The 15,777-nt window shown below is 46.7% G+C and overlaps 1 protein-coding gene across 1 annotated transcript in view; it reads left to right on the plus strand.

The window, feature by feature from the left end:
• Positions 1-15,777, plus strand: part of ANAPC1 (anaphase promoting complex subunit 1) — a 540,434-nt gene that overhangs the window by 351,645 nt on the left and 173,012 nt on the right. Inside the window, exons 19-21 of the mRNA XM_029596802.1 lie at positions 2,632-2,708; positions 3,710-3,800; positions 3,887-3,940. Of these exons, the coding sequence (XP_029452662.1) occupies positions 2,632-2,708; positions 3,710-3,800; positions 3,887-3,940 (222 nt within the window). The remainder of the gene's footprint in view (positions 1-2,631; positions 2,709-3,709; positions 3,801-3,886; positions 3,941-15,777) is intronic.

Raw genomic sequence — 15,777 nt, forward strand, 5'->3', positions numbered from 1 at the left:
TTCTTATGTTCTTATGTTCTGTGCGTGCAATTGGGCCGCTCAAGGCGTGACGTCACGATGTTTGGCGTCACGGCATGTGACGTCACGTTTTGAGCGGCCCAATTGCACGCACAGGTACCGCTTTCACCCGTGCAGGCATCCATCTTCGCCAGCAGCTGCCTCCATCTCCGCCGATGTCCGTCTCCGGAGGGGGGCTGCAAGAAGAGTAAGTCGCTTCGTTGATTTACACTGCCAGTCCTCTCTCCCCTCCTCCCGAAGCAAGGCTGCTTTACGCGCCTTGCTTCGGGAGGAGGGGAGAGAGGACTGGCAATCCCTAGCATAGGAGAACCGTCCACTTCCTGGTACCTGTCATTTCAAATGTCATTTGAAATGACAGATACCAGCGTGTCCATGAAGCGTTAGGCCAGCGCACCCAGGATACTGTATAGCGCTCTATAGAGTAAAATGGGTTGCGCGGGCCTAACGCTTCACGGACGCTTCACGGACGCAGCTTGCATTTGCAAGCTATTTAAATACAGTATCGAGCGGTAGGTGAGCCGGACTGTGCGTGCAGCAATCGCGGGTGCGCCCGGCACTAACGCAGCTCTTCCTACCGCTCCTTACTGTTTCGGCCCGAGGGTTGGGTGGGTAGAGGGGGAGGGAGGGAACGAACTAAACAGTTGAGATTACTTGCAGGAAAAAAAAAATTTCAGATACCTTGTAGCTGCTTCTCACAAGAAGACCTGCAGACAATGGCTAATGTCTGCTCCCAAATAGGTAAATGAAATCTACAAAGAATGCCTTCCCCTAGATGCACTGGTAAAACTTATGGAACTTTTTTTTCAGCCACAATACACTAGCATAGCATACACAGTTTAAAATGTTTTTACAACAGCCTTGATTTGAGCCGTCAATGATAGATTGGACTCCAGTATCACACTTAGATTTCTCACCTGAGATGCTATCTTTATCTCAGTGTCTTCAAAGTTAAAGGCTGAAATACAGTCATCTGATGAAAACCTGTTTAAAATTAGCACATCTGTTTTTTCAACGTTTAGGGCCTAAACTATTACAATATAGCCACTGTTTAACAGCAGATAGGTAGATACTAAACAAAGTTAATGTCTAGGCAGACATAACTGTTACAAAAAGCTATTTTTGGTGTAGGGCAGATATCCTACTCTGAGCCCAGATAAGAGCTTACATACAGGCATCATGGGGTAGATTTTATAAATGTACGTGCAGGCGTACTTTTGTTCGTGCTCCAGGCGTGAACAAAAGTACGCTGGATTTTATAAGATACACGCGTATCTTATAAAATCCAGGGTCGGCGCGCGCAAGAGGGTGCACTTTTGTGCAACCTGCGCCCCGAGCCCAGCGCGCGCTGCCTGTTCCCTCCAAGGCCGCTCCAAAATCGGAGCGGCCTCGGAGGGAACATTCCTTCCGCCTCCCCTCACCTTCCCCTCCCCTACCTAACCCACCCCCCCGGCCCTATCTAAACCCCCCTACCTTTGTTGGCAGATTAAATCTGCGCGCGCCAGCGGCCCGCTGGCGCGCCATCACCCGTCCCAGGGGCTGGTCCGGGGGCCTCGACCACGCCCCCGGGCTGGCGCCACGCCCCCGGGCCCGCCCCCGAAACGCCGCGTCACTCGCGGCCCGCCCCCCCCGACACGCCCCTCCATGCGCGCGTCCCGGGGCTTGCGCGCCCGCCGAGCCTATGCAAAATAGGCTCTGCGCGCGCAGGGGGGGTTTGGGGTAGGTTTTTGGAGGGTACGCGCATATCCCTTTGAAAATCTACCCCCATGTGTATACTAAACAGTGCAGTTGAGAGGTCTGACCCTTGGGGAATGACACTATAAACTGTTGTAGTAATGAACAGCCAGTTCTCATCTGATAAGTGTGGTTCAACAGATAGGATGTGAACCACTTCAAAACAGCTAGAGATTCCAGTGCCAACCAGGTGAGTGAGTCAGAATCTGATGATTTATGGTGTCAAAGGTTGCTGTGATATCAAGTACATAATTTGTACCACTGTCAAAGCCTTTCCTAAACATGTCCGTACTGGGCAATAATAATGTTTCTGTACTAAACGTATGGAAACTAAATTGATATTGGTGAAGTATGGAGCTCTCAGTTCAATTAGCTGTTTAAGTATGTTGCTTTTAATTAGTTTTGCCAAAAATGACAGTGAAGAAATGTGGTGTTAGCTACTGAAACTCAATGGATCAAGATAAGTTTTTTTTTTGTAATAAATAGGTTGAACTATTGCCTATAGCACCTTCTGAAAGGGACAAATTGATAGCAGCTATGGTTCTCATTACCTAAGGCATTTAGCAACATGGTGTGCAAGAAATCAAAGGATATGTGGAAGGATTCATAGTAGCTGTGATGATAAAGGCCTCCTCCAGACAATGGATCAGACTGCTCCCATTTAGGAATATATGTCTAAGAGGCTGGGAGAATTACACAAACTTCTTGAGTGGGAAGCATTTGGGAACAGCATATACTGTTTAATACAGGAAAACTATTTCTGAATTATGTTACCCTTCCAAACCTTGTATAACTTACAACAGTAGAGGTAAGCCTTTATTTTACAGCATGGGCATTCTAGATAGCTATTGCTTCAAAATATACATTTTTCACATTTTCTAGATCATCAGAGAAAACAGTATCCCACTTCAGGCAACAGAACTTCCATCTTCAGAGGATCTAAACTTGGAAACCCTAGCGTAAGTAGCCTGAGGTTTAAATCTTACTGAGGGTACCCTGATTACTGTGGAGAAGTCTTGTGAAAGAATTTAAGTAAAAAGCCATTCACAATTCCTGTTCTGGCAAGCCTAGTCATTTAGATGTTCACCACACTTCATGGTACTATGTGTATAACCTGCAGGTTATTGTCCAAGTGTTGAGTAACCCCTTGAGCCTTAAGGGAAAACATTCTCCCTTTGTATGAATTTCTTAGCACTTTCCTTAAAAGTGCAATAATCAGAAATAGATGAGGACTTGATAGTAATTGACTAATATTGTGCTTAAATTATTATCTATAAACTCCAGAATCACAAACCGCATCTAAAATAATGATTCCAAAATTTATTACACTGCAATTGGATTTTTAGGATGTCAACAATGAATATGCATAGGCTGGGTCTCTGTTGTACACAAAATATATATCATGCAAACCCGGACTAGCTTGTAGGTTCAACAGAGACAGATTTGGGTACCCTTGTTATAAAAATATAAAAAACAAACTTCGTAGAGTTAAGACAAAAACTAGCCCATGAACTGATTTAAACGAAAGCCCTACCAACTCTGTAATATCCAGCTGGAACTTTGTCTCTTTTCCTCTAATATAAGCCTTTCTGGTAATAGTAGGCATCTACATATTAAAAGGTTATCAAAAAATTCTGAAACATTGATTTTTTTCACTTTAGATTTATTAAGCCTGGCTTTACTTTACTGGTAGGCCAGATGGTGTCATAATATGATCACTTCTTCTGAAGTCAAGGTTAACGTCTGCCTTGCATTTAGCCATCACTGTGATGCTCCACCCTTCATTTGGAACTGTGCACCACTTCCCTTGTTCTGCCAGCTCCTCCTATCAAAGGGTCATATTAGATCTACTCCTGCTACTGCTGAAGGTGTGTGGTGGTGTTCAAAAGGTTAATGTGTTCCATTTGACATTTTTATTTCTTCATACTTTTGCAAACAAAACACTTATACTGTCTTTTAGGCAAGCTCATGTCTACATAGTTGCTGGAGCCTGCTTGGCCTTAGGGTTTCGGTTTGCTGGATCAGCAAATTTAGCTGCATTTAACTGCTTGGTAAGTCATGCACAAGTATGATGTCTTTACTATGTCTACATTTCATTCCTTAGTCTTTAACTCTGCTCTTTTTTTTTTTTTGCCAGTACAAATCTGCAAAAGATTTTATTGAATGTCTGTCAGCTCCTGTTGCAACTATAGTAAGTAACTTTTTGAGAGTCATTTCAATAAGCTAGCTTAAATACAAATTTGTAAAGCCTTAGTGAAATTCAAAACACTTCACAACTGTAAACTGCCAATTTTATGTATTAAAAAATTCAGTTGTATATTTCTTTAAGGGACTTTGATGTATTGGGAAAAAGATATTCTCTGTTGACAAGTAGGGCTGAATTAGCCATGGGTGATATCATCTGATGGCGCCAAACAGATTCTCTTCTTCTAGTTCATAGACCTTGTTGTGTACTGAGCATGCATGAAAATTGCCTCATGAACCCCTCAGTCTTTTTTCATCTGAGCTCCTGCACGGTCATATATGCTTTCTCTGTTTTTTAGAGCTTTTAAGTTTTCTTTTGTTTTGTTTTTTTTGTTTGTTTTTTTTTAATCTACAACTCTCAAGTTTTCTCACTGCCTTGGCAGCCCCTAAACATCACTTTCAGTGCTATCATCAAAAAAAAGAAAAAGATGTCATATCCAGCCCCAAGAAGACTGCACCAAGTGGTTTCACAGACTGCGTGTATGGCTGGAAGATATCCATAACTTATGGCCACGACATTTGTTGTTGTTCACTCTTACGACTGTGGCCAGATGTCACAACTTTTCTCCCTCCATCTCATCTCCTTGAGCAAGGGCTTCACCTGGAGACACCAGATCCGATATGCTTCGTGGTGCCTCTGGTTTCCATGCATTCGCAAGTGCAGTTGACCCAGGAGGGAGCCCCCACCCCTCCTGGAGTATATTGGAAACTTCTCAAGAGAATGAACATATACAGGTCTCAAAAAAGAATATCAATCTCTCAACTCCTGGTCAGAAGACACAGCAGTCCATAGAACAGATAGCAGAGGCGAAGACTTTCTTTACTTCGCTGGCAGCTGGTGACAAGAGCACTCTTCAAACTTCTGTCTAGCGTGTCATATTTGTTCCTTTGAGGGGGAGTTTTTCTTGCCTCCACACTTCAAGAGCTCCACTCAAAAAGCCCAGGGATAGGATCTAGTTCCTGACCATCCCTTGCTGTGGAGGAGTCTAGCCAGGTTGATGAGGGAGCTCAAGATAGCACTGTCGAGAGCATGCCCCGGGAATATTTCCCTCAGAGACAACCGAGAATCCTGCCCAAATCACCTTAATCATTATTGAGGTTCTGAGTTAGTGTTTTCATCTCTCTGTTCTGAGGAAGGGTTTGTATGGTTTTCTTTCAAACCCCTACCTGATCCACAGGAGCCTCTTCGCTACCAGAAGATCTCATGTGGTCCAAATTCTTGGATAAGTTGTGGAAGGTATTTAGAGTTGACATCTGTAAGGTCAAGGACCCCACTCGAAATTCTTTGGCCTTCTCTGAATTCTGGAAACTTCATCCAAGCCCATAGCAATTTTGGTACACCCAATCCTGTGGAATTTATGAACAAGAATATGGGAGAACCCAGCATCCTGAACTCCAGTATCCAAGAAACTGGATCTCAAAAATAGAGTTGTGGATATTCCAGGATATGGGATAGCCCAGCTATCGCACCAGTCAGTGGTAGTGGAGTCCGCACTGAGACAAACAAAACCCAGGACACTAGACTTTTGGATAATATTAGAAAAAAGATCTTTCAGAGCTTGATGTTTAATGTTCGCGTCGTGGCCCACCAATTCTACATGGTGCAATACTTATTTGCATCAAAAAGCTGAAATCCTTGTTAGTTGCTAGATGGAGAACTGGCAGACTATCAGCAGTCTCTCCTAGAGTGTGAAGTTGTCTTCTCTACTCCGTGTACGAACTATTTGATATTGCAGCGATATCTTCTGCAGCCATCAGGGTACATGCCAGTGGCTTGAATGAGAGGCAGCAGGGAGGATATGCATGACAAGTTGGCCAATGTGCCCTGTTCTGAAAACAAACTCAGAGAAACAGTTGACCAAATGAAGAAGCTGTCTAATCTCTCTCAGCAGAATCTGAGCAAATGCCATCATCTAGCCATCCTTGCTTCATTTTTAAATGTTCCTATTTCCAGAGATGTCCCTTCTGCCAATTTCAGCAGTACCATGCACCACCTGCACTTCTTCAAAAGCAACTTCCGGCTCGCAGATGTCTGCGCGAGAGACATCAACTGAGGATGCTGTAACAAGTCCAGCCCAAGCCTGGGCCTAATTTTTGACCAGGCTTAAGCCTTGACCTCTCTAGATGGGGGGAAAATTCCCCTTTACCTGAAGGGAGTGGGCAAGGTCTCAAGGACTGCTGGGTCCTCAAAATTGCAGTCTGGTTACTGTTGCACTTTGTCTGCCCTCCAGTGCTGCATCTTCAACACAGGTCTGTCTCACTTAACCTAACTCCATCTTGAGATGGAGTCACTTCTCAGCCAGTGCGTGATAGAATCTGTCCCTCTCAAAGACCATGGCAAGAGGGTCTACTGCTATTTCCTTATGCCCAAGAAGTTAGGGGGGTTTGAGACTCATCCTGGATTTACAGAGTCTGAAGAAGAAGAGCCTGTTTCAAGAAAAGTTCAAAATGAATGCTCTCCACAGCATCCTATTCTTCATTGAAGCGGGAGACTGGGTGTGTAACCTCGATTTGAAAGATACATATGCTGACATACCCATACATCTCTCCCATTGGCAATATCTTAGTCTTTTAGTCTATTCCTCTCTCTACCAATACAGGGCTCTCTATATTGGGTTGTTGGAGGCCTCTAGGGTCTTCACAAAATGGCTAGAGGTAATAGTATTGCATTGTAGAGATGTGTATCTTCCCCTTTGACTGGTTAATCACAGGACCTTCCCAAACAGGTGTGTTGGATTCCTTGAAGAGGAAGACCCAGTGTCTTCAGTCACTGGGGTTCATCATCAACCTCACCAAGTGGAACCTTGTTTCCTACCAAAGAATCAAATTTGGGCATGGATCGACTTTCTGGTGGAGAGGGCATGCTTTCCATTGGAGCGAGCATTCTATCTTTTGAATCTTGTTTCAGAGCCTACTACAGCAATATAAAATCCCAGCCAGGGAAGTGTTTCAGTTCTGGACACTGCATCTCAAAAAATATATAGATTTACTGGAGAAGATACAGAGAAGGTTGATCAAAATGATAAAGGGGATGGAACGGCTTCCCTGTGAGGAAAGGCTAAAGAGAACAGAAGAGATGGCTGAGGGGGTGATAATGGTGGTCTACAAAATCATGAGAGGACTTGAATGGGTAAATGTGAATCTATTGTTTACACTTTCAGATAATAGGACTAGGGGGCACTCCATGAAGTTAGCAAGTAGCACATTTAAAAGAAATCAAAGAAAATTCTTTTTCACTCAATATACAGTTCAGCTCTGGAATTCTTTGACAGAGATATGGTTAGGGCAGTTAGTATAGCTGGGTTTAAAAAAGGTTTAGATATGTTCCTGGAGGAGATGTCCATAAATTGCTATTAATCGAGCTGACTTAGGGAATAGCCACTGCTTATTACTGGCATTAGTAATGGGATGTACTTAATGTTTTGGGAATTTGCCAGGTACATGTAACCTAGATTGGCCACTGTTGGAGGTGGGATGCTGGGTTTGATGGACCCTCATCCTGACCCAGTATGGCAACTTCTTATGTTCTTATGTTGGTTGTTCTGGGTCAAATGGCAGCAGTGGTAGACGTGGTCCCTAAGCTCTACAAAAACTCCAGTGTTCTCCTGGACCAATATTTTTATTCAGCCCCTTGTCATTCTCAGTGAGGGTCGCAGCAGAGATGAATGAGTGTGACCAGTGGTAGCTAGGCCCAGATGTCCTGGAGATGGGAGCTCCACTTCGGCTTCTATCTCAAGTAACGCTATCAATAGATGTGTCCACCAGGGGATGGGTCGTGCACACATCCTTTCCAAACCCAGGGAATCTAGTCTTCAGCAGAATGTCAGTTTCAGATCAGTCTTCTGGAGTTACGAGCAATCACACACATTGAAAGTTTTTTCACATCTCCTTTGGGGAAAGATAATTATTATCCAAACCAAAACTCAAATAGCAATGTTTAACATGAGCAAGGAAGCACATGGTCATGAACCCTCTTCCAGGAGATCCTGGGATTTTGGGAATGGGCTTGCAGCCACAGAGCCTTCCTTCAAGCAACCTACTTTCCCAGGATCTCCAAAACATTGGCGGATTGCCTCAACCATGTGTTTTGTTCTCACGAGTGGTCTCTAGATCAAATAGTGGTAGACATGTTGTTCAATGTCTGGGGTCACCCATCAATCAATTTGTTTGCAGCAGAGGACAACAGGTAAGATTTAGCACCATTCTTTGAAACAAGTTCATATCTGCTCAGGATGCTTTTCTTCTTAGATGGGATGCAGATCTACTGTATGCTTTTCCACTACTTCTGTTGGTGGCCAGGATAGTGCAGAAAGCATTCTAGTATAGGGTGTGCTTTATCCTCATTGCTCTAACATGACCCAGACAGGTGTGGTTTTTGTATATCATCCAGTTATCAATCAGCCGATCCCTCTGGGATCAGGTATGACTATAACTCAGAAGGAGGGCCTTCTATATCATCTGAACCTTTCCTGTCTGACAGCATGGATGTTGAGCGCTCACTAATCTCATAGCTGCTGTTATCCAAGGAAGTTAAGGATATTATAATCTCTGCCAGGCAGGCTTACAATTTTAAATGGAAAAGATTTTCATCATGTTGTCAAGCAAGCTCTCTGGACCTGTTTGTGAGCCAAAGGAATCACTTCAGTACTTATTGTTCCTCAGTACGTAATCGGTCAAAGTACATCTCATTGCCTTTGTGGCTTACCACATTCAAGTGAATAGCAAACTGATTTACATACATCTAGTGTTAAAATTGAAAGTCTTATGGGTATATGAGACCTACTGTTACCAAACCACCAGTTTCATGTAATCTTAACATTGTATTGGCACAACTCATGAAGCCACAGCCAGCTTCCTTTAAGTTCCTCACCTGAAAAGTAGTGTTCCTATTTGTGATTACATCAGTTAGAAGAGTCAGTGAGCTTCAGGCATTGGTTCATTACTCATTTACGTGCAGTTTTTCTACATCAGAATGGTGCTCCATACTCACCCCAAGTTTCTGCCAAAATAGTTCCAGCTTTTCATCTAAATCAAGCCGTTGTGTTGCTCACATGCCTTCCAAGACCTTATGAACATGAAGAGGAGAAGGCTCTACACTCAGGGGTAGATTTTCAGACGAGCGCGAACAGCCTACTTTTGTTTGCGCTCCAGGCGCAAACAAAAGTACGCTGGATTTTAGTAGATACGCGCGTAGTCGCGCGTATCGGCTAAAATCCTGGATCGGCGCGCGCAAGGCTATCGATTTCGTATAGCCTGCGCGCGCCGAGCCGCGCAGCCTACCCCCGTTCCCTCCTAGGCCGCTCCGAAATCGGAGCGGCCTAGAAGGGAACTTTCCTTTGCCCTCCCCTCACCTTCCCCTCCCTTCCCCTACCTAACCCACCCGCCCGGCCCTGTCTAAACCCCCATCCTACCTTTGTCGGGGGATTTACGCCTCCCGGAGGGAGGCGTAAATCCCCGCGCGCCAGCGGGCCTCCTGCGCGCCGGGCCGCGACCTGGGGGCGGGTACGGAGGGCGCGGCCACGCCCCCGGGCCGTAGCCACGCCCCCGTACCCGCCCCAAAACGCTGCCGACACGCCCCCGCAACGCCGCGCGCTCCGGCCCCGCCCCCCGACACGCCTCCCGACACGCCCACTCCGAAACCCCGGGACTTACGCGAGTCCCGGGGTTCTGCGCGCGCCGGTAGGCCTATGTAAAATAGGCTTCCCGGCGCGCAGGGCCCTGCTCGCGTAAATCCGCCCGGTTTTGGGCGGATTTACGCGAGCAGGGCTCTGAAAATCCGCCCCTCATTGAACTGCATAAAGACCTTGGCTTATTATCTGAAGAGAACTTAGCCACATAGATAGGCTTCCCAACTTTTCATCGCTTATGATCCTGAGAATAATGGCTGCAAAGCACACGTTGACCTGGCCCCCATATCACACACTGCCAAGACTTATCAAGTGAGAACAATGGTTATCTCAGTGGCTCATCTAAGAGCCATACCCATTGAGGACATTTGCAAAGTTGCAACTTGATCATCAGTCACACCTTTATGTTCTGTTACTGTCTAGATAATCTCTCAAGGAACAACAGTAACTTTTAGTAAGCAGTTTTGTGCAGCCTGTTCACCCAGTAGTCTCCAATTCATTAAGGGGGAAGGCCCTGGTTGATTTTTCAATAAGTGCTCTATTGCAGCCCCCAGCTTGGAGCTTCTCACATATCAATGCTAATTCAGCATTGCTTGTTGACAAAGAAAGCAAGTTTGCTTACCATAAACTGTGTTCTCTGTAGACAGCAGGATGAATTAGCCATGCTTCCTACCCACCCACTGCCCTGGGATAGTTGACCACCTAGATAAAGCTAAGCTCTGTAGTCACTGAAGGTTCATGAGGGGTTCAGTAGAGTAAAAGCTCTATGAACTAGGAGAGAAGGGTCCATTCAGTGCTGTCAGATGGTCACCCATATATCATGGCTAATTCATCCTGCTGTCTATGGAAAGCACCATATAGGGTAAGTAAACCTGTTTTTTCAAAGACTCTTGGTCTAATTTTATTTTATGTTTAGTTGTGACTTTAGAGCTTAAGTGGCATTGAGATTGATGAGCCAATCCTGTTTGCTGCAATTAGCCTTTGCCAGGACCTTCTGGCCTACCGGGAGGATCATCATTCCCGCGGTGCCCTCTGTGCCTTCGCAACTCTCGGAGCAAAGGGTTCTCCACAGGCCTTGCTTGTGCCAGCCCTACGATGGTTTTAGTGAAGAAGAAGGCCCCTATGACCCATGGGGAGATGATTCCTTGAAGTCTTCATCCGAATTCTCGGATGACCCCCTCTCCGAGCCTTCCCTACTGGAGGAAAGGCATTGGTCCCCCCCAGAGGACCTCTCTTTTGCGAAGTTTGTCAGGGCCATGGCCGAAACTATTCCCTTCCAACTCCTCACAGAGAGAATGATGTGCGACATAAGATGCTGGAAGTACTCCAATTTGTCAACGCTCTGCAGGAAATTGTGACGATTCCCATCCATAATATCTTTAAGGATCTTCTCCTTCGGATGTGGGAAGACCAGATATCCATATCTCCAGTCATTAGGAAGGTGGATGCCACCTATTTGGTACAGCAGGCCCTGGGATTTGAGAGGCATCTCGTCCCTCACCAGTCATTGGTTGTGGAGTCCACTCTCAAGAAGGCCAAATGCTCCCGCACCCATGCATCTGCCCCTCCGGGGTGAAACATAGGGAGCTGTATGCTCTGGGTAGAAAGGTCTTTCTGGGCGCTATGCTCATCGCCAATATTGCCGCCTACCAGTTGTATATGACCCAGTACAACTGAAACCTGTGGAAACAGGGTCCAGGAGCTCACAGAGAGCTTGCTGCAGCAGCAACAGGAGTCTCTCTGACGTTGTCCTGCAGGGTCTGAAGGCTTGCAAACATGAGGTGAGATCCACATATGATGTGTTTGAGACAGTGGCCTGAGTTGCTGCTGTGGGCATCAGTCCATCCAGAGGTGCAGGAGAAGCTGGCTGACCTCCCATGCACAGGTGCCAACCTTTTTGGGGACAAGGTCCAAGATGCAGTAGCTCAGTTGAAGGACCATCACGAAACTCTCCAACAGCTCTCAGCTAGTGCTTTAGATGCTTCCTCCTCTGCCAGGAAATCTTCCAGGCCAAGTTCCAGGAAATCCTTTTACAGGCAGCGGAAATATTATCTCCCCCCCCCCCCCCCCGCCTCTCGGATGTGTGCATCGCACACTAGCTCCAGGGGCTGCTCCTGCCAAAAGTGGACACCTAGGCCCCAGCAAGCCCCGGCTCGGGTTTTTGACTGGCGGTGAGGGAGCACAAGTTTGCAAAATGTACCCCCGGCACTGGATCCCCCAGTAGGAAGCAAGCTTATCGGCGTCGCTTACTACTGGAGGACAATCACTTTGGACCAATGGGTTCTTACCATAGTCAACCAGGGGTACAGGCTCAATTTCAGACGGTTTCCAAATAACTCTTTCCCCCATGTCCATCGGGGGGGTTTGTCCACCCTGCAGGTCATACTTCGGACAGAACTCTCCGCCCTTTTCACAGCAGGAGCGGTAGAGCCCATTCCTCACTCTCAGCAGGGTCGAGGGTTCTATTTGAGATATTTCCTCATACTGAAGAGAAAAGGAGGCTTGCGCCCCATTCTCGACTCAGGGCATTGAACAAATTTCTCTTAAAAGTTCAAGATGATTTCTCTGGGCACTCTGATCCCCCTCCTCAAAAGAGGAGACTGACTCTGCTCCCTCGATCTGAAGGAAGCTTACGCTTACATAACTATCTTCCCCAGCCACAAAAAATACCTCCTCTTCATAGTGGAGAAGACTCACTACCACTACAAGGTGCGTTTTCACCAAATGCCTAGTGGTGGTGGCTACATACCTCAGGTGCCATGTGGTGCACATCTTCCCATACCTGGACGATTGGCTGATCAAGAGAGACTCACGCACAGGGGCGCTGATTGCTTTAGCCCTGACCATGCAGACACTGCAAACCTTCAACTACCCAAAGTTTCACCTCTGCCCGTCTCCCCAACTGAACCTGATAGGAGCCAGGCTGGCCACGGCGCAGATGAAAGCATTTCTGCCCTGCCATCAGGCTCTTGCACTCACCTCGTTGGCAACCTTCGTGCGCAGCAACCACATGTGAGTGCCCACCTTCTGCTCAGTTTGTTGAGTCACATGGGGGGCTTCAGTCCATGTTACCCTACTCACCTGCTTGTGCATGTGCAGGGCGCAATGGATCTTGCGGTCACAGTGGCAACAAGGCTCCCAGGACCTCAAGACCCGCCTCTCTGAATTGGAACCTCTGAGGGCATCTCTGTCCTGGTGGGAAAACCTCTCCAATTTGGAGTGGGGAATCCCCTTCCAGGCTACCCCGCCTCAAGTGGTCCTCACCACCAATGCCTCTCCTCAGGGCTGGGGGAGCCCATGTGGACAGCTTCCATATACAGGGTCTCTGAACTGCTCAAGAAGCGCGCTGTCAGATAAACCTTCTAGAGCCTCTGGGCATTCCAGGGCCAGTTGTCACACAAGGAAGTCCTGATTCTGACAGAAAGCCAAGTTGCGATGTGGTATATTAACAAACGGAGGCACAGGATTGTTCCTCTTGCACCGCCTCGTGACAAAGGTGTAGCCCTGGGCCCTGTCACAGGGGATGTTGCTGCGAGCAACGTACCTACCTGGGACCCTGAACGAACTGGCGGACCGGCTGAGCTGCTCCTTTCAACCGCACGAGTGGTCCCTAAATCCGGAGGTAGCAGCCAGAATTTTTCATCAGTGGGGAACCCCTGTTGTGAACATCTTCGCCTCCCCGTACAAATACAAGGTGAGCAATTTTGGCTCCCTGTTGCCGGGGGAACGGGCATCTGGCCTTCTACGCCTTCTCCCTTCACTGGGGGAAGGGTCTACTGTACACGTACCCTCCTCTCCTTCTCCTCTTGAAGACCTTACTGAAGCTTCAACAGGACAGAGGGATCATGATACTCATGGCACCTTATTGGCCCCGACAGATCTGCTTCTCTCTCCTTCGGTAACTGTCGATCAAGGATCTCATTTGGCTGGGGACCGCACCCAATCTGATAACTCAGAACTAGGGTACCCTGCACCATCCGAACCTCCGGGCGTTGGCTCTAAAAGCTTGGATGTTGAGCGCCTAGTTCTTCAGCCCCTGGCACCTCTCGGAAAGTGTCTCCCAGGTGCTGTTGGCTTCTAGAAAGCCTTCCACCAGGTCGAAATGGGGAAGATTCTCCACCTGGTGTGCAGGGCATGGCTTGGATCCATTCGCATGCCCCCTTCCCCCTTTTGGATTACTTGTGGCACCTTTCCGAGTCTGGACTTCAAACCAGCTCAGTAAGGGTTCATCTTAGCGCCGTTAGTGCGTATCATCAAGGTGTCGCTGGCACACCCATATCAGGGCAGCCTTTAGTGGGTCACTTTATGAAGGGGTCTTCTTCAATTGAAGCCCTCTCTTCAGCCTCCTGTTGCATCCTGGGACCTCAACATTGTCCTTGCACAGCTCATGCGTCCTCCCTTTGAGCCATTGCCCTCCTGCGACCTGAAGTTCCTCACCTGGAAAGTTATATTCCTAGTGGTGATTACTTCAGCTCGAGGGGTCAGCGAGCTGCAGGCCTTGATTATGTCATACATGAGGTTTTTTAATGATCGTCTGGTCTTCTGTATGCACCCTAAGTTCCTAACTAAAGTCGTGACTGATTTCCACCTTAATCAGTCCATTGTTTTACCCACCTTCTTTCACAGGCCTCATTTCCATCCAGGGGGAACGGGCTGTTAATACTTTGGACTGTAAGAGGGCCTTGGCTTTCTATTTAGAACGCACAGCCGGTTGCAGGCAGTCCACTCAGCTATTTGTGTCCTTTGATACCAATAGATTGGGAGTGACGGTGGGTAACCAGACTCTATCCAACTGGTTGTCAGATTGCATCGCCTTCTGCTATGCGCAAGCGGGCATTCAGCTGGCAGGCCGAATCAAGGCTCACTCTGTGCGTGCCCATGGCGACGTCTGTGGCTCATCTGCGAGCAGTTCCAGTCACTGAAATTTGCCACGCAGCAACGTGGAGTTTCCTTCACACGTTCGTGGGTCACTACTGCTTGGACAAAGATGGTCGACAGGACAGTGCCTTTGGCCAGTCCGTCCTGCGCAATATCGTCTAGACTTAAACCCAACTCTCCCTGCCTAGAGCCCCTGGTCGGACCTAGGCCGTCTTTTGCTGGCCAACAGTACCACTGTTATTGTGGCCATTGGCAATTTGTTTTGTACCTGTTGGCCGCACCTGGTTGACGGGGGGTTGATGGGTATTCACCCATATGTGAGGACTACCATCCTGCTTGTCCTAGGAGAAAGCGCAGTTGCTTACCTGTAACAGGTGTCTCTTAGGACAGCAGGGTGTTAGTCCTCAGGAATCCCGCCCACCACCCTGTGGAGTTGGGTTCTCCTTCCGTTTTGTTTTATTTTTCGCTCGTATTTTTTCTCTAAGTTATGAGACTGAAGGGGGACCTCTCATGGACGTGCGGATAGTGGCATGTTGGGCAAAGGTTTCCGTGCCAGGCGCCATCGGATGATGTCATTCACATGTGAGGACTAACATCCTACTGTCCTAGGAGAACACCTGTTATAGGTAAACAACTGCACTTTCCCATTCTACCAATCTTGACATCATTCTGTGAATGTATGCATTTGGCATTATGATGTTAATGTTCAAACTGCTGACTTTTTTGTTCCATCTCCATTTTAAATATACTTTGGTATTTTGAGGAAATAGAATTTCAGGAGTTTGAGAATATTCTCAAGCTTCTGTCAGTAGAAGTCTGCTGTGATGCAATAATTCCATAGAAAAGTAATGAAGCAATGATTTGTTTGTATTAATATATTTTATCTTGTGTATGTTTTGTCTGTTTTAAATTAATATTTGTTACATTTGTGGTCCACCCAATACAACATTTTGGATGAGGCGGAATATTTTTTTAAAATAAATATTATGCTGTTAGGATAGTGGATTTTGTTTGTAAAGATTATCTGTATTTTGTCTAGTTTATCTGATTGAAATTGTTTAACATAAGTGGCCTGTGGAGTGCCCAGGAATTACATAACATTTATACATCATCATCAGTATTCACAGTGCTGTACATAATCACATAGTTGCTATGCTTTCAAGGCCACACAAACTGCTTCTTCAGATGAAGACCACTTCACATCTGAGGAAGTAGCCTGTGTGATCTTGAAAGCTCATGTATAGTAATATTTTTTTTATTGGCAATCAAAAGATGAACA

This window comes from Rhinatrema bivittatum, chromosome 3 (genome assembly GCF_901001135.1).
Source record: "Rhinatrema bivittatum chromosome 3, aRhiBiv1.1, whole genome shotgun sequence".
NCBI lineage: Eukaryota > Metazoa > Chordata > Amphibia > Gymnophiona > Rhinatrematidae > Rhinatrema > Rhinatrema bivittatum.